Source organism: Sus scrofa, chromosome 8 (genome assembly GCF_054392235.1).
Source record: "Sus scrofa isolate SSC_HxYL_T2T_F1_AM1 chromosome 8, Sscrofa_HxYL_maternal_Yorkshire_Landrace_v2.0, whole genome shotgun sequence".
Lineage (NCBI taxonomy): Eukaryota > Metazoa > Chordata > Mammalia > Artiodactyla > Suidae > Sus > Sus scrofa.
Window position 1 is genome coordinate 83,345 of NC_139390.1, and position 17,595 is coordinate 100,939.

At 52.6% G+C, this 17,595-nt stretch overlaps 1 protein-coding gene across 1 annotated transcript; it reads right to left on the reverse strand.

Moving 5' to 3' along the window:
• Positions 1-4,524: 4,524 nt before the first annotated feature.
• TMEM271 (transmembrane protein 271) lies at positions 4,525-6,860 on the reverse strand. The gene has a single exon (XM_084973785.1). It carries the CDS (start codon positions 6,608-6,610, stop codon positions 5,480-5,482), a length of 1,131 nt encoding a protein of 376 aa, XP_084829911.1. The 5' UTR covers positions 6,611-6,860; the 3' UTR covers positions 4,525-5,479.
• Positions 6,861-17,595: the final 10,735 nt, after the last annotated feature.

Genomic DNA, 17,595 nt, shown 5'->3' on the forward strand with positions numbered 1-17,595 from the left:
AGGGCCCCATTGGCTTCGTGCCTGTGTGCCGTTGTCAGGGAAGGGGCACCACAGGAAGGAAAGAGCAAGCAAGGAGCCTCAACTGAGATCCATCCCAAGTTCATATTGTTCAATATTCCGCCCCCCATTCTTGTTTACCCAGAACATGGCCTTATTTGGAAATAGGGTCTTTGCAGATCACCCCGAACTACAGTGGGACACAAAGCCAATGGGCGTCCTTATAAGGGGCAGAGAAGGGCACACACAGTGGAGAAGGGCACTGAAGGCAAGACAGGGGTGACACGAACATACAGGATTGTGGGCAACCCCAGAAGCCTGGAGAAAGGCACTGGATGGATTGTCCCTTGGAACCTCTGGAAGGAACCAACCCTGCTGACACCTTGAACTCAGACCCCTGGCCTCCAGGCAGTTTTAAGCCACACGATGCTTTGTGACCGTGGCCCCAGGAAACGAAGCTCATAAAACGTCCGGGCCCACATCCTGGGGACCGTTTCTCTCCTCCCTGACTCCTCACCACCGGCTGGTTTGCTCTCCCACTGCAAACCCTCAGCCATGTACCCAGGAGGTACACCTGCCTCGGGCATCAGGCCTGTTTATTCCTGGGGCCCCACCAGACAGGAGTCCCCTGTGGCTCACAGAGAAGGCTGAAGAGTCAGCCTGGGCCAGATCCATGGGGTTTTCCTTTTCTTCAGAAAAGGCAGTTCCTGAAAGTTCCTAAGACAGCACCGTTTGACACACGTTTCAGAAGAAAGTTGTAGCGGGAGTGGAGCTGAAGAAAGGGCCCAGGCAGGTGGTGTAGGACCAGTGCAGGACCACAGCAGGTACACCGTGGCCAGGGCCTAGGTGTTGGAGAGAAAGGCAGACGCCACCAGGCACCCCTCCCGGTGCCGGCAGCAGAGCCAGGGCAGAGCCAGAGCCGCCTCCATTACCTACCTGTCTGCTTGGCCTCTTCCCCCTCAGGGTAGCCCAGCTGGCCATGGCCACAGAGTCTGCTGCACCAGGACAAGAACCACACTGGCACAGGGGAGAAATGACTGTTTTATGGAATGTACTGTGCTTTAACACAGATTTTATTGATCCTAAAGTGACGGGATTTCTATGACACTCTGTTAAGGATCAATGGTAGATAAATGGGGGCTTCTTGAGGTGAGAATCACATGTGTGGTAGACTCCCCTCTAAACATGGACATCTTAAGAAGACTGTTATAAACTGTGACAGGACCCATCAGGCTTTCTCCTGCCACCATGGGAAGTCCTTGGAATTCAAACTGGGGACACAATGATGTATGAGCAATATTTTCCAAAGTTAAATTTCCTTTTTCCATTTCGGTGTGGTTTTTTTTTTACTGTCAGTTACTGTGCTGAAAATTAGCAAATCAAGCAAAAATATTGGATCATTGAGAAAATAAACCAAATGACATTAGGCCTCACATAAAAATAGGTATACAGGTATAATAAAGTGTTTATACTTATTTAGAAAACAGTGCTTTGAGGCAGTAATAATCCTGAGGGCATGTGTGCAGCCACTGCCCAGAGGGGGAGCTAGGCCTGGAAGTCACCCAGAAGGTGGCACCCACCAAGCCACAGACCAGGCATTCAGCCTGGCCCCCACCACTCACCCCAGTGTGGCTTGCAGTGCTGTGCTGGCATCTGGGTGGGGGAGCCGTCCCATCAGCCTGCCCCACCTGGATGTGACAGTGTGGGGGCCTGTATGCTGCTCAGCACCCAGAAGGTACCCTCCGAGGACCGCTCCCCACAACTGAGTTCCACAACGTGCACAGCAAGGGACGCCCCAGTCCGCAGCCAGGCCATTCCGCCCCCACAGGATGCTTCTGGGGTCCTGGATGCCAGGAGGTTGTGTTTGTGTGTGTGTGTGTGTGCGCGTGCACACGTGCACTGTACATGTGCTTGCAAACATGAATGTGAGGGAGTGTAAATGTATGCATGTGTGCTCACCCGTGCATGTGTTCACACATGTGCACTTGTGCATTTGCGGTTTTTTTGCCTTCCTATGTGCGTGTGCCACACATACGTGTGTGCATCTGTGTGCGTGTGTGCACGTTCGAGGTTCTCAGCTGCAGGGCAGTACCAGGCAAGAGTAAAAACATTGATCACTAGCAGTTTGATCTTCACCACAAACACCAGCTGACTGATTTTTTAAATTAAATGATTGTTTAATTGAATGACAGTCAAAAGTTCCGTTCTGTGGTTGAGACCTCTAATGCCAAGGTCAGAGCAAGGAGACCCTGGGAGCACTTGTTCATCGATCTTAAGAGAACACGGTTTGTTTGGTGACTGTGCCATGTGTTGTGTTAACTAAATTATTCCCTTATAGGTAAACAATCTTTATGTTTAAAATAATATCTTACAAAATCAGCATTAAGCCAGATAAAAGCGCTAAAATGTGCTTGGTTTAATTTTGATGTTTCATCATGACAGTAACTCTTGGTCTGGCCTCCCCCAGGCCAAGAGTTTATTGTTATTCTGATAAGTAGGATAAGAAAGCTCCAAGGATTGGCATTATTTCCCAAAGAACATAAAGAATCAATTCTAAATAACTTAAACTGTCAAAAAGTAGGATAAGCTTGAACAACACGTGCTCGCACTGGACACCCTTCCAGGACTGGCACCACCAAGAGGAAGTTCATCCCAACTAAGAGGAGGTTCCCAGCTTCCTGCTTCTCCACTCCTTTCCCTGAGGACTGGTCTTTGGAACAACTTGAGTGTAAGGGTATTTGAGATTATATTTTCTCTAGGAAACTTCAAAAAATAAAACCCTGGTATCCCACATCATTATATCAGCCTCTATAAAGTGGACTTCACAATATTCATGGAAGTAGAAACACATCTTTAAAAAACCCATCTAAGGAGTTCCCATTGTGGTTCAGCGGAAAGGAACCCTACTGGTATCTATGAGGTTGTGGGTTCAATCTCTGGCCTCAGTTGGTGGGTTAAGGATCCATCATTGCCACGAGCTGTGGTGTAGGCCAGCAGCTGCAGCTCCAGCTCCGATTCAACCCCTCTCCTATGCGGCAGATGCAGCTCTAAAAAGAAGCAAAAGAAAATCCCACCTAGCTTCTTGGTCAAATATATGTTTGATGGGGAGAAGTGGCTGTCTGTGCACCCTAGAAGCTCCCTGCTGCCTCACCCTGTTCTGCCTTCTGTTCTAACCCAAGGGAAGTCTGAAACATGAGAGGTCACTGGTTTTGCTTGCAAATTTGAAAGACTCGTTGTTCCTGCTGTGGCACAACAGGATTGGCGGCATCTTGGGAGCACTGGGACGTAGGTTCAATCCCCGGCCAGGCCCAGTGGGTTAAGGATCCCTGTCCCCAGAACTCCATGTGCAGCAGGGAGGCCAAAAAAAATTTTTTTTTAGAAACTCATAAGGCATCTAACATGTTAAGCTGTACAAATCCTGTAGGATGGGGCCTCAGAAAACAAGGATACAAAAGGTCTGGTGTCTTCTATCTGCGCTGCTGCTTGCTCCGTCCTGGCGGTCCCCACCCAGCAGACTTCAGCAGGAGCCCACCGTGTGCCCATCTGCTGGGCACACACTGGCCTGGCTGCCTCCTCTGGGGCACTCTGGAATTCAGCCTCACAGCTGCCCCAAAATATCTGCTCCAGGAGTGGGGGTAAGCCCTGCTCAGGAAGCAGGAAATGAGGCAATGCCTTATTGATTTGATCTAGGTCAGTAGGGGAAAGTATTTTAAAAGTCACTTTTGCTGCCACTTCCATTTTCTACTTGATGGCCAGTGGGCTGGTGGTTTGAGGGCAGGAGGGGCCAGGCTGTAAGGACCAGAAGGGGGACTAGCTGGGCCATACCTCAGGCTGGCTGAATCCAGAGCCCGAATAAAGACCAGTATCTGAAGAGGTCTGTGGATAAGAACCAAGCAGATTGACCATGCGTGATTCTTTCTCTTCAGGTGGCATCAACATGAAGAGAAGACATTGCCCGTGGCCTCTTTGATCAGTATCTCTGCATTTCAAAGTAACAGTCCAAGCAGCAGTATGATGGCTTTGCCCCCTCCACCGAATGTGACAGGTCTCCACTTCTCTGCGTGGAAAGGGGACCTCATCTCTCCAGCAGCCTCTGCTGCAGCCCAGTCAGGCCCAGCTGGGTGGGGGCCTTGGTCACTGGGTACAGTGGAACTCGGCTTTGGGCAGGGCACTTGGGAGCTGGGGAGAGGTCTTCCCAAGAGCCTGCATCTGGAAGCTACATTTCCAACACTAAATCTAGCTATTTTTTCACAATTAAAAGTGGACCTTTATACACTCTAAAGAGATTACATATTATTGCTTTAGCTTTTTTCATGTGGGGCTCTGCTTAGAGCACTCCAGAATTAGCAGCATACCTGCCTGGTGCCACAATTCCAGCACACGGGAGCTGGATCACCTTTTCCCAAGATTCAGAGCCTGCCTGGCTCCCAGCAAGCTTCACCATCATTTGGAACACATCCCATTGTGTGTGTGAACATGCACACACATGCATATCCTTGTGATTTAAAAGCATGACCTTCACATCAATTAAGGCTATTTAAGGGGTATATTTCAAATGAAATGTCATAATGTTCAAAATTACCAGATTAGTGAATTAATCAACAGGAAAATAATCTTTACCAGAAAAAACTATGACTGATTTTCCAAAATAGGATTGGCTTGTTCATATGTATTAACCAAAATAAGCTCAGCTTTGCAGTAAAATCCCCATCGCCAATTTCCAGAAAAAGAATGTATGGGACCTGGTATACACACAGAAAATTAGCCTCAGAAAGAGGCTGGATTTAGTGAACCAGCTAGCAGAATACAACTGTTCAACCTCAGCATCTGTCTGACCAAACTCAACCATTTCCCCCCACACTGATGGGTGTGTACACAGCCTCTAACCCCAATGTGATGAATATCTCCAATAGTAATTAATTTAATAAAGGAACTCACCAATTTTAAATTGCAATAAGTTTACCAAACATTTTCACTGTTTATGGAGAGCTTTACAGTAAGAAAGTATCAACAAAAGCAGGCACATCCGTGTACAAAGTGTTGCTGTTGGGTGCTCCTTCACTTCTTGCATTCCTAACGTACCAGCTGCGTGGTCTGTCTGTCCTCTCGGCGAACTTCTTCCCGCCGCGAAATCACTCTCGCTGGGTGAGCCCTCCGCTGGACCTCGGAGGGCGCCCAGGGAACGGACTTGCCAAAGAGAAGTGCGGTGGGGGTCGAGCCAACCCCAAAACATTTATTGTAAACTTTAAAATGGAATCCGGAAACGAACAGACACAGGAAAGAAGAGAAACCTCCCAGACACAGAAATGGTAATACCGGAGGACCAGTCTCTGGGCGGGCGGCCTCGGGAGGCGCTGGGCCAGACCCGCCCTTAAGATGCAAGCGGGAGAAGCCTGGCTTTGCACCCCGCCAGCCCCCGACCTCCCTCGCTGCGCTGGCCGGGCAGGAGGTGGGCGCGGTCCGTCCGGATCGGCCCGGGGGCTCAGCAGGCCCGGCTCGGCTCCCAGGGGCGCGCCGCCTCGCAGGGCGGCCGGCAGCAGTAGGGGTAAGAGGCGTTGAGGTCGGGGTCGGAGGGCGCGTACCCCGGCAGCTCCACAGACGGGTGCCCCCCGCAGCACACCTCCACGCCCGCCTCGTCGAACGCGTGGAAGACGCCCACGTTGATGTAGGAGACCGCGTGGTGCGCCGCGAAGCCCGCGCAGTCCCCCGGGGCCGCGAAGTCTGACTCCTCTGGGGACAGGATGGACGCCTCGCTCGGCCGCGGCTGCAGCCGCCGCCCCCGCCGGCCCCGGCGGCTCCTCCGCGCCCGGGAGGCTGGAGGCTGCACACGGAACCCCGGGCCGCCGCGGGGCCGCCCCAGGGCCCGGCCTCCCCTCCGCCGGCCGCGCCGGCCGCGCCGGGCCTGCGACGACTTGTAGTTCTTGACCAGCAGGAGGCTGAGCAGGCCCAGGAGGCACTCGAGCGAGTTGAAGACGGTGGAAAGCACCAGGCCACGCTGGTAGTCCTTCAGCTGGCGGCACTTGGCGGACGTGGCGCTGTCCAGGGTGCTGCGGCCGCGCGGAGCGCCCGGGGCCGGGCCGGGGGCGGCGGCCGCGGTGCCCGGGGCCGGGCCGGGGGCTGCGGCCGGCGCGCGCGGGGGCAGGCAGTAGTGGGAGTACTTGCGTTCCACTAGGGACACCGTGTCGCCGTCGATCACGGCGCCCGCGAAGGCGCTGAGGACCCCGAGCATGAAGACGAGAACGCCGAGCAGGAGCAGGTTCTGGCTATTCACCGGCCCTGAGGGCCCACCCGCGCTCCCCGGCTCGCCCGGCGCGGCCTCTGGAGCCCCTGCTGGGGCCGTGGAGACCCCGAGCCCCGGGCCCGGCCCAGGCCCCGCGAGGGGCGCGTCCCGGGGCCCGCAGCAGAGCAGGGCGGCGCCGAGCAGCGAGAGGCCCGCGGCCAGCAGCAGCCCCGAATAGAAGGCGCCGGCGGCCGCCCCCAGCCGGAACGGCTCCCCGCGCAGCTCCGAACCCAGCGAGAAGCACTTGAGGCCGACGGCGGCGGCACTGAGCGCGCAGGCGAGCAGGAGGCAGGAGGAGAGCGCGGCGCAGGCCCCGCGGACGCTCCACTTCATCCTCCGCGCCCGAGCCGGCCCGCACCCCGCGCGCCCGCCGCCGCCCGCCGCCGCCCCCGCCGCCTGCGCCTCCTCCCGGCGCCGCGCGGCCGGACCGCCGGCCTCCTCCTCATCCTCCCGCGTCCTCCCGGGCCCGCGCCGCCGCCGCCGCCGCCGCCGCCGCCGGAGCCCGCATCCTCCGCCTCCCGCCGCCGCTGCGGCTCCGCGCAGGGAACCGATGCGGCGCGGAGGACCGCAGGGCGCGCGCGCCCCCTCCCCAGCCCGCGGCGCCCCTCCCAGGACGCTCAGCTCCCCCCACCCCGCCCGCGGCCCGGCGCGCTAGGCCCAGGCACCGCCCTCCCCCGCCCCCCAACCCCCGCAGCCCCTAGGACACCCCTCTGCCGCGGGTTGAGGTCCCGCTCACCACATCGCTCTGCCTTCCCCTCTTAGCCCCTGGCCGCTCCGGGAATGCCACCCCGCAACCCTGGGCTCTCTCCCCTGACGCCCCCAGGCCCCACCCCCAGCACCTCCCACCTCTCGTGCCCCAGCTTTTGCGGTCCCCCGGCCACAGAGCTGGGGTCTTACTCCACGCCCACCGGCCTGCCAGGGGTCAGAAAGCCTCAGGAAGTTAGCTTGAGGGTCAGGAATGGAAGGAAGAGGGGAGCCCCGGTGCTGAGGGAATGTAAGCGAGATCCCGAGTTGCAGACTGGGGAAGGGGCGAGTCTGGGGGATGGGGAGGAAGGAAGAGGAGGGTTGAGTGCGGTGGGGGAGGGGGAGAAGGGAAGCGAGGAGCCCGGGGGAGGGATGAGGCGGGCTGCTCCGGGGATGAGGGCGGGAGTCTGGCTGTGGAGTCGGAAGGAGGGTTTGGAGGAGGAGCTCAGGTGCTGAGACCCTCCGGCGCAGCCCGGGTAGTGCGGGCTTGAGAGCGGGGGAGGGGGTGGGCAGGGATGGAGCCGGAGGTGGTGGAGGTGCTGAGGAGCTGGAGGTGAAGCCCCAGGCGGAACCTTGGATGAGTCTCGTTGAGCTTTAATCGAAGCCTTCTCAGGGGCCATGCAGGAATTTCCCCCAGACGTGGGTGCGTGTTAATTCGTCAGAAGGCTATTCACGTCCCTGAGAGCAACGCAGGGTAGGGGGTTGCGGCGCTGTGGAGGGTAAATCGCCTCCTTCCGACCGAGGTAGACTAAGAGGAGCTCTCGGTGGGTGAGAGGAAGGTGTGGGGATGGGTCGGGCGTGGAGATGGACCTCTGCAGGCTCCCATTCTCTTCCTGAAACAAGACCTGCAAGGGGCGTCTATGGAAGGCCCTCTGAGGTCCCGCCGGCCGAGCGGCTGGGCCTGCGCCCTGGGTTCTTTCCACACCTTCGCTGCCGCTGCTGCAGCGAGGCCCGGGGAGCCGATGACTCACCCTGCCGGCTAATTGCAGCGTTAAATAACTTTGCGGTGGATCCAGGGGAGGCAGGCGTGGCAGCAGCGAGGGAACGCGCAGGGGAAGGAAGGGTCGGGGGAGGCACAGGGGCGCTTTGAGAACGCACCCCCCCCCCCCGCTCCAGCCTCCCGCTGGGCAAGTTTGGGCTATGGGCACATCCCCAGAGTTCATGCTCTTTGCTGCACAGTGTCCGGCGGTCCCCGGGGGCACAAGCTACCAGAGGCCCCCTGCGTCTGGAGAAAGCCTCACCCGCATTGGCCAGGCGCCCGCACGCAGGGGCCCCTCGCCCACGTTGCGCGGAAACCATCTGCCCAGTGAATGTATGTGAAGGCCCTTCATGCGGTTCTCTGGACACCTGCGTGGGATTGACTTGAACAGCAGTAGCTGCGGGGAGAAGGAGCAGGTTTCGCTATATTTTTAGCAGGGAGTGCAGATTTTAGAACATCAGCTAACCCTCCTCGTTCAGTCCTGCTCCTCATGCATGATGACTTGCCAGGAAAGTAGGACTAGCAAGCCTTCCTTCACATTTATGGTGTATAGGTTTTAAAAGGACAGTGTGTAAATCAGCTTGTATAATAATTGTGGCTCCCACGCCAAGAGCCTAGTTGCCATGAGCCGACTTCCAATGATTATTTCGGTTTCCAGGGAGATGAGGTTTGCAGCCACCTCCGCCCAGGATGGAGCAACTTCTCCATTCCCTATGCTGTGCCGCTGCAGCCAGATTGATGAGGCTTTGGGGCAGGAAGTGAGCTCGTGTTGGCTGGTCCTTCGCCTGCCTGGAGGCCCGGGAGGGCCTGGGCAGGCTGAGGGCCGGGCAGTGCAGAAGCTTCTCAAATCAAAGGATCTGTAGTAGGCAGGTCAGAGGTTCAGTGTTTCTCTGGGATCTGTCCTCTTCCGTCCTCCAGAGCCCACCACCCCCAACCCTTCACTAGACACTTCAGTCCCTCTGACCACTTTAAATGAACCGCGCCTCTTCCAATGTCAGGGCCTTGGCAGGTGCTGTTCCCTTTTTCTGTTGTATATTGCCCTTGCCACATCCTCCTCCAGCTTCTGCCTTCTCCTTTCTTAGACTTTAGCTTCACCTCACTCAGTTTGACCTAACTTCTCTTGGGTGCCTGCTGTCTTCCCGACAATGGAATCAGTGTTGCATTGGGCTTCCTAGTTCAGTCCTTGCAACAAACCCCAAGGCACGTGGCCCTGTTGTCCTCACAGAAGCTTTCCACCAAAAATCAGGTGGCCTGTGGAGATAGGACTCAAACCCAGACTCTGTACCCACCTCCCTGCACCTCACCTCCATGCACCCCAATCTCTCTGCACCCCCCACCTCCCTGCCCCCACCTCTCTCCTTCCCTACCTCCCTGCCCCCACCTCTCTCCACCCTCACCTCCCTGCCCCCCCACCTGCGCCCATCTGCACCTCCACCTCTCCGCACCCCATATCCCTGCACCCCCACCTCCCTGCACCCTGACCTCCATGCCCCCCACCTCACTGCACCACCATCTCTCTGCACCCTGCACCTCTCTGCACCCCCACCTGCCTGTACCCCAGTCTCTCTTGCCCCCACTTCCCTGCACCTCTGCATCTCTGCACCCCATTTCCCTGCACCCTCACCTCCTGCCCCCATTTCTTGCACCTTCTCCTCCCTGCACCCCCCTGCCTCCCTGCTCCCCCAGCCCCTGGCAGAGGGTCCTCTGTAACTGGCAGGATCTCACAGTGGTCTAAACATCCGTCTTCCCTACTAGATTGGGGGCTCAGTGCAGGCGGTCCCCATGTCCAATAGGACATGGGACCCAGCCCTGCCCTGACCACATAGAATGCATGTGAGCAGATGAATGAATGAGGGGACAGCCAACCCCGGGGGTGCTCCATCCCATGACAGGATCAAATGTCAGTCCAGTTTTGCTCGCAAGGAGAGCAGAGCCAGGTGACATAGGCCAGGCCAGCAAACAGGAAAGAACCCTCCCCCTGCACCCCCGCAGTGGTGAGGAAAGGCACTCCAGGAGGGGCCCAGGAGAGGGTGTGGAGCTCTGCAGACAGAGTGAGCCGTGGGCATCCTGACGTGAAGGGTCTCCAGCTGGGCAGGTTTGGACTTCATCTTGAGGGTGAGGAGACCCAAGAAGGGCCAGAGGATGCTGTGGTGTGTTTTAGAAGCACTGCTGCACGAAGACTGGTTGGGGAGACGGAGGCCAGCTCAGGTGCAGGTGGAGGGGTCCTGCCCCCATGGCAGTGCTCTTGGGACAGCTGAGGTTTGCCCCGCCCCCACACTCACTGCCTGGCACTCAGCAGGTGATCAGCTGCCTTCCTGAGTGTGTGCGTGCAGGAGGGAGCAGCAGCAAGCTTGGGTCCCTGCCATCCAAAGCTCCCAGGGACCTTGGAGCTGCCCACTCTCACCATGAGCACCTCTGAGCTGCTTTCTGACACCTGTGACCAGGGGTGTAAATTGAAACAAGCAACGCACGTTTTGAAAGCTGATTTAATTGCTGTTCGACAAAATCATTTCCTTCAACCCCTGCCAGGCTCTCTTGGGAAGTTCCTTCACCCCCAGCCACCCAGCAGCTTTCCTCCTGCCAGAGGGGATTAGGCGCAGCTGTGATCCACAGAATGACCAGAGAGTTCACTCTGGAAAGAAGCATCACCCTTGTGAGAAATGACCTTCTAGGTGGGGAGGGGCAGGTGGGAAGGAGTAATTTTAAAAATCACAGAGCTGGGAGTTCCCTTGTGGTAAGGGGGGGTTAAAGATCCAGCAGTTGTCAGGAGTTCCCACTGTGGTGCAGCAGAAACAAATCCAACTAGTATCCATGAGGATCGGGTTGGATCCCTGGCCTCGCTCAGTGAGTTAAGGATCAGGCGTTGCCGTGAGCTGTGGTGTAGGTCACAGACACGGCTCAGATCCCGCGTGACTGTGGCGTGGGCCGGCGGCTGTAGCTCCAATTTGACCCTAGCCTGAGCACTTCCGTATGCCATTAGTGCAGCCTCAAAATAAATAAATAAATAAATTTTAAAGAGATCCAGCAGTTGTCATTGCAGCAGCTCAGGTCACTACCGTGGCTTGGGTTCAAACGCCGCGGGAAGGGGAAAAAAAAAATCACAGAGCCAACCAAGTGCCAAGCAAATTCCCAGCGACCCCGTGTGGAACACATCACTGCCACATTCTAAACACAGGGAACCAGACACCAGAGATGACATGCAGTTTTTTCTCATTACAGTAGTAATCACGTATCAAGTGAAGAATATTTTCCCATTGCCTTTAAATCACATTTTAATATCTACATATTTATTGACATTTAAAATCCAGTCTCCTACAGTGTTGTCTTACAATTAATTTGGCTGATGCTAATTATTTTTTCTAATTTGTTTTTCTTTTAACTTTCCAGTATTTTTACTTTTTTATCCATTTTCTTTTTAACTGGCTGAATGCTCAAATTTTTCTTTTGTTTTAATTCTAAGCCCCTTTTTTCCAGGGACAATCAATATTGATCTTCACTTATAGATGGAGTATGTGCATCTCTCTGCCAGCTCTGCATGGGTGGTGGTTAATCTAAGGAACTCAGTCTCACAGAACCAGAGCTAGTGAGTTTTGGGGGACACAGAAGGCACTTCCATTATTATTTTATAAGCTTTTGTGAAATATAATGATCTGCAGAAAAATCCATCAGATTGACATATGACAGTCTAATGACTTATAAATGAGCATCTGTGTCCTTGCCACTGAATCAAGAAACAGACCACTAGACCTAAGGATGCCGCACACCTGCCCTTCCCCGGAGGTTCTGCTGACTTCATTGAAAATCACTTCCTGTGTTTATTTGTACTTTTACCATCGAAGCATCCCCCCCAAACATTGCATTTGACTTTGCCTGTTTTTTGAACTTCTGTCAATGGAATCATAGAGCATGATTTTTGCATGTCTGGTTTCGTTCATCCAATTTGATGCCTGCTCTTGTTGTGTCTGTAGTTCATCCAGTTTCATTGCTGGTATGAAGACATTGTGTGAATGTGCCACAATTTATCCATTTTACTGATGATGAGTACTTAGCTGTTTCTAGTTTGGGGATATTGTGAATAAAGCTGTTGTGAACTTTCTTATGCATGTGCACTGATGCACCTGGGCCTGCATTTTGTTGGATCATGAATAATATACATGGTTCGGCTTTGGTGCCCTTTTTTATTGAGATGCAGTTTATGTGCCATAACAATCTCTCATTTTAAGTGTTCGGCTCAGTGAGTTTGGACAACTGTACACACTGGTGTAGGCCACCACCACAGTAACGATTCAGGAGGAGCCCAGACCTTCCCAAAATTCCCTCTCAGTCTACTCTCCTCCACCCCAGCCCCACAGCACTGTTCATCTGCTTTCTGTTGCATTAGCTTTAGTATAAAATTTCACTTACCTCGAATCATCAAGTATGTGGGCTTTCATGTCTGGCTTCTTTCACTTAACAGTGATTTGTGTTTATTGCTGAGTGGAATTCCACCAAAATTTGCTTATCCATTCACAAAATGATGGACATTAGTTTGTCCGTTTGGGGTTATGAATAAATTTGCCAAATAACATTGGTGTACAAGTCTTCCGTGAACATGTGTTTTACTTTCTCTTGGGTGTATATTTAGGAGTGGAATTGCTAGATTCTGTCAAGTTTATATTTAACTTTACAACGTACCATTCTACACTCCCCTCGGCCACGTGCAAAAGCTCCTGGTGCTCCATCCCTCACCAAACCTTGGTGTCGTCAGCGAGTTTCTTAATAATGTTGACCTCTTGGGTGGGTTTGCAGTGAGATCTCACTGTGATTTTAACTTCCGTTACTCTGGTGACTAATGATGTTGAGTCTTTATTATATCTCCCTTGGTGAAGTATCTGTTTGTAAAAGTTCATAACACGTTCTAGTCATAGTAAGTTATTGACCTTTCATATATCTTATTTGGTAAAATATGTTTCTAAATCTTTTGCCAATTTGTAAAAATTGAGTTGCCTTTGTGTAATTGAGTTGTAAGAGTGCTTTAGTGCTTTATATATTCTAGACATAAGTTCTTTTTTTTTTTTTTTTTTGTCTTTTTGCCGTCTCTACGGCCGCATATGGAGGTTCCCAGGCTAGGGGTCGAATTGGAGCTGCAGCCACCGGCCTACGCCAGAGCCACAGCAACACGGGATCAGAGCCCCGTGTGCAACCTACAGCACAGCTCACGGCAACGCCAGATCCTTAACCCACTGAGCAAGGCCAGGGATCGAACCTCCAACCTCATGGTTCCTAGTCGGATTCGTTAACCACTGCGCCATGATGGGAACTCCTAGATATAAGTTCTTTATCAGATAAATATTTTGCAAATATATTCTCCCAGTCTTCAACTTGCCTTTTCATCTTTTTATCTTTATCTTTTTTTTTTTCAACTTTTAGAAACTGTTTTTTTTTTTTTCTGTCACCCTATTTCCACTTGGAAAGTTTGTGGAAGAACAGCTTAAGACCACTCGGTGCTGTTCCTCCCTGTCCAGTGGCCCGAGCAGTGGGAGCTGCAGCCCAGTCTGCAGTGGCAGGCTGAACACTCCAGGCTTCAGGAGGGAACCACCAGATGGGCACAGGGGCCACCTGCATGCCTGCAGACCAGTCTGCCACCTCAGGTGAGTCGCAGTGAGCTGGCGCTTCAGCGGTCCATTCACCCTGAAGTGCCTCCTTGGTCACTGACTTCTCAGCTGCTCCTGCTCCTCTTCTCCAGTCTCTTCAGGATCTCTCTAGAAGCAGAGGTCAGGCATGACCCCCCATGGGCATGCACGGGAGATGGTGCCACGCAGGCATGCGCAGAACCTCCCGGGCGAGCATCCACCACATCAGACAAACGAGTTAGCTCCCCTGTCACTGCCCGGATGGCAATGTCCACACAGTGCAGAGGTGAGTCTTGTCACCCAGAGCCCCGGTAGGCAGGTGAACTGAGACGCCCCTGTGAGAGGCTGGTGGTCAGCTGGGATCAGTAGCCAGCCGAGGTCTTAGCTCCCAGAAGACTGCCTGGATCTGGTTCGTGAAGGTTCCAGGAGTGAAGCGGCAGCAGTAGGAGTGGCTTCAGTGGCAGCAGCAAATTTCAGCCCAGTTCATGGGCCAGTATTCCTGGAGTCGTGACAGAAATCATCTGGGGAGTTCCCTTCATGACACAGCAGAAACGAATCCAACTAGGAACCAGGAGGTTGTGGGTTTGATCCCTGGCCTCGCTCAGCGGGTTTAGAGTCCAGTGTTGCCGTGAGCTGTGGTGTGGGTTGCAGACATGGCTCGGATCTGGCATTGCTGTGGCTCTGACATAGGCCCAGGGCTACAGCTCCAATTAGACCCCTAGCCTGGGAACCACCATATGCCGTGGGTATGGCCCTAAAAAGACAAAAGACAAAAATAAATAAATAAATAAAATTAAAAATTAAAAAAAAAGAAATCATCTGGATTTTCAAAAGCAAAAATGGTACAAAAACCAGCAGAAGCCTCTCCAGATACTTCTCTAGAAGCTCCTCTCCAGGTTTGTGAAGTAGAAGCCATCGCTTTTCCTCATGGAGACGGACTGCTGCATTTGGAAGTCAATGTTGGTGCCACCTAAGTGGGTTCCTGCTGCAAAGGAGATTGAGAAGGAGATTGAGACCCTCCTCCTCCTTCATTTGCAGAACATCAAGGGCTCTGGACACTGCGACGGTTTCCTTTTAAATTACGAAGGGAATCCAGAACAACCCTGTACGAACTCCTGTCCCTAACCCTAACCCTAACCCTAACCGTAACACTAACCCTGACCCTGACCCTGACCCTGACCCTGACCCTGACCCTGACCCTGGCTAGCATGGAAAAACTCTGAGCATCATTTAAAGATCAAAAAATTTCAATTTTGATGGAGTCCAGTTTACTACTTTTTTCTTGTATGGTTTTTGTGTTTTATGTAGGAAATTTTTGCCGTTTGGTTTGCAAGGTCACAAATATTTTCTTCTCTGTCGTTCAGAAGTTTTATAGTTTTGGCTCTTACACATGCATCTGCGATCCACTTTGGATAGATTCTGTGTATGGTATGAGGTAATGACCAAGGTGTTTATGTTTGCCTGTGGTGTCGAATTGTTCCAGCACTATTTGCTGAAAATACTCACCTTTCCCAATAAACTGCTGTGGAGTTTTTATTGAAAGCTGGAAGTTCCCAGGCTAGGGGTCGAATTGGAGCTGTAGCTGCTGGCCTACACCACAGCCACAGCCACAGCAACTTGGTTCTGGGCCTTATTTATGACCTACACCACAGTTTATGGTAATGCAGGATCCTTAACCCACTGAGCAAGGCCAGGGATCGAACCTGAATCCTCTTGGATACTGGTCAGGTTTGTAACCCGCTGAGCCACAATGGGAACTCCGAAGTTGTGATTTTTATTGTATGTAAAATATAAATCAAGGAAGCTTAAAGAATAAAATATTTTTAAATGTTTTATTCTATATTTTTCCTTGTTTTGGCTGCCCCCAGGGCATATGGAAGTTCCACCAGAGCTGCTTTTATATCAAGGATCTGTAATAAAATTCCCTCTTTCATTTGATAATTTGTGTGTTTTTTCTTGATCAGTTTGGCTAGAGGCTTATCAATTTTCTGATCATTTCCAAAACCTATTTTTCTGGTTGCATTATTTTCTTTATTTTGGCTTTCTATTTCTTTGATTTCTGCTCTTTTATTATTTCCCTTTTCTCCTGCTTATTTTGGCTTTCATTTGCTCTTCTTTTTCTAGTTCTGATTTGAGACCTTTCTTCTCTTGTATAATCATTTAATGCTGTAAATTTCCCTTTAAGCATTGCTTTGCGGCTTACAGTAACAATGAGTGAACTGAATCCCTTCATTTGAACTTGAATTCATGAAAGAAAATTCACTTTTTCTTTATGCACCTCCAAAACTTTTTGAGGTGGTACCTGATGGAAGATACTGGGAGTACTCAGACTCAAAGACGGGAGCTGGGAGAGCAGGTGGTGGTGGGCGGGTGAACAGGGTAGAGAATAAAATCAAATTCAAGAGGCACTTGGACCAATGGTGGTGATGTCTCATGACCTGGGGAGAGGACTAACCCAACTCCAATCTTCAGTGAAGAAAAAAGTGAACTTGTCTTATGCTGGGGTAGTGAACAGCCTCCCCTTGAGTGCGGCTTTACAACAAAGCATTCCTCGCTCATATTTCATGGTTGCAGGAAGCTGTGTCATGTCTTCATTCTAGGACCCCAGGTAGCCCCACTGGGATGTGGTGTGATCATAGAAGAGGGATAAAGGGCAGTGGGGCCACCCATGGCTGTTCAGAAGTGACTTTCTTGCTTCCTCGCACATTCCAGTAGCCAAAGCCACAGGTCAGTTGTGTGAGGTCAACTGTAGGGATGAAGGGGGTGGAGCTTAATCCTTTTACCAGACTGTTAGCCATGCTTTTACGACCCCAGCCAGCGCTAGCATTTTCTCCCAGCTCCTTGCTTGCCACCTTACGTGCAGCCACCGTTACTTCTGAGCCAACTGAAACTTTGAGCCAGAATGTTCGGTCACAGGGCGTTGAAATGTTCCTCTTGGCCCTGGGGATCATCACCCCGAGCCTTCCAGTCTCCGCAGTAATCACACATCCCCTCTGAAGGAGGACCACCCTTTTAGCTTGTTTTCTGTGCGTTCAGTCTGCCTCCTCACCCTCTTCCCTTGGTGAGTAGGGGGCGAGATCAATGCTCAGAACTCCCCAACCTTGAGCCTCAGAACCTGTTGGTCTGTTTCTCTAGGGAGCCCTGGCTCTTGCAATAACAAATAAATTTCCCCTGCAGGTTCAGAAAAGCTGCTCAAAGGGCTGAATCAACACCTGCCAAGGAGGTTGCCTTCCAGCCCCTTCCGCTCAGGTTTTCGGTTCTTCCCTCCTCTGGTATTGGCCCTGCCCTCAGGCTTGCCTCCCCCAGGACAGCCACAACTGGGCAACGACCATGCATGTCCAGAAGGAAAGAACCACGATTAGCCAGCGTGGCCCAGGGGCTCCCTCTGCACCAGTGGCAGCTGTTGGGAAACTGTTCACGCAGCTCCAAACTGATTCCAGGCCTCTGGCCACAGAATGAGGCTATGGCTGCCTTAGACCAGGCAAACTATAGCCCATGGCCAAACCTGCCCCACCGCCTGTGTTAGTCACCCAGGGATCCCTAACCAAATACACAAAGTGGATGCTTATGCAGTTTATTATTTCTCAGCTCTGGAGGCCAGAAGTCCAGCTGAGGGCTGGTCCCCTCTGGGGAGTCTGTCCCTGGTCTTTCTCTAGCTCCTGGAAGTGGCTGGCAGCCCTTGACGTCTCTTAGTGTGCAGACACATCAGTCCATTCTGTCTCCACCCACAAATGGCCTTCTCCTCTGTGGTTTCTCTCATAGATGCCCACAGCCTAGTCCAGTGTGGCCTCATCTTAAATTGGTTACATCTGCAAAGACTTTATTTCCAAATAGATTCACATTTACAGATTCCAGGTTTAGAAAACAAAAGGCAGATGTTGATTCACCACAGTCTTCTTTATTATAGCTTTAAAAAGAAATGATAAAAGCCCTATGGTACCGAGGGGATGCCTGCTCTTACCTCCCTGCCCCCTAAGCACTCC

Coding starts and splice junctions, on each gene's coding strand:
- TMEM271 (XM_084973785.1), bottom strand. CDS start 6,610: ATGAAGTGGAGCGTCCGCGGGGCCTGCGCCGCGCTCTCCTCCTGCCTC.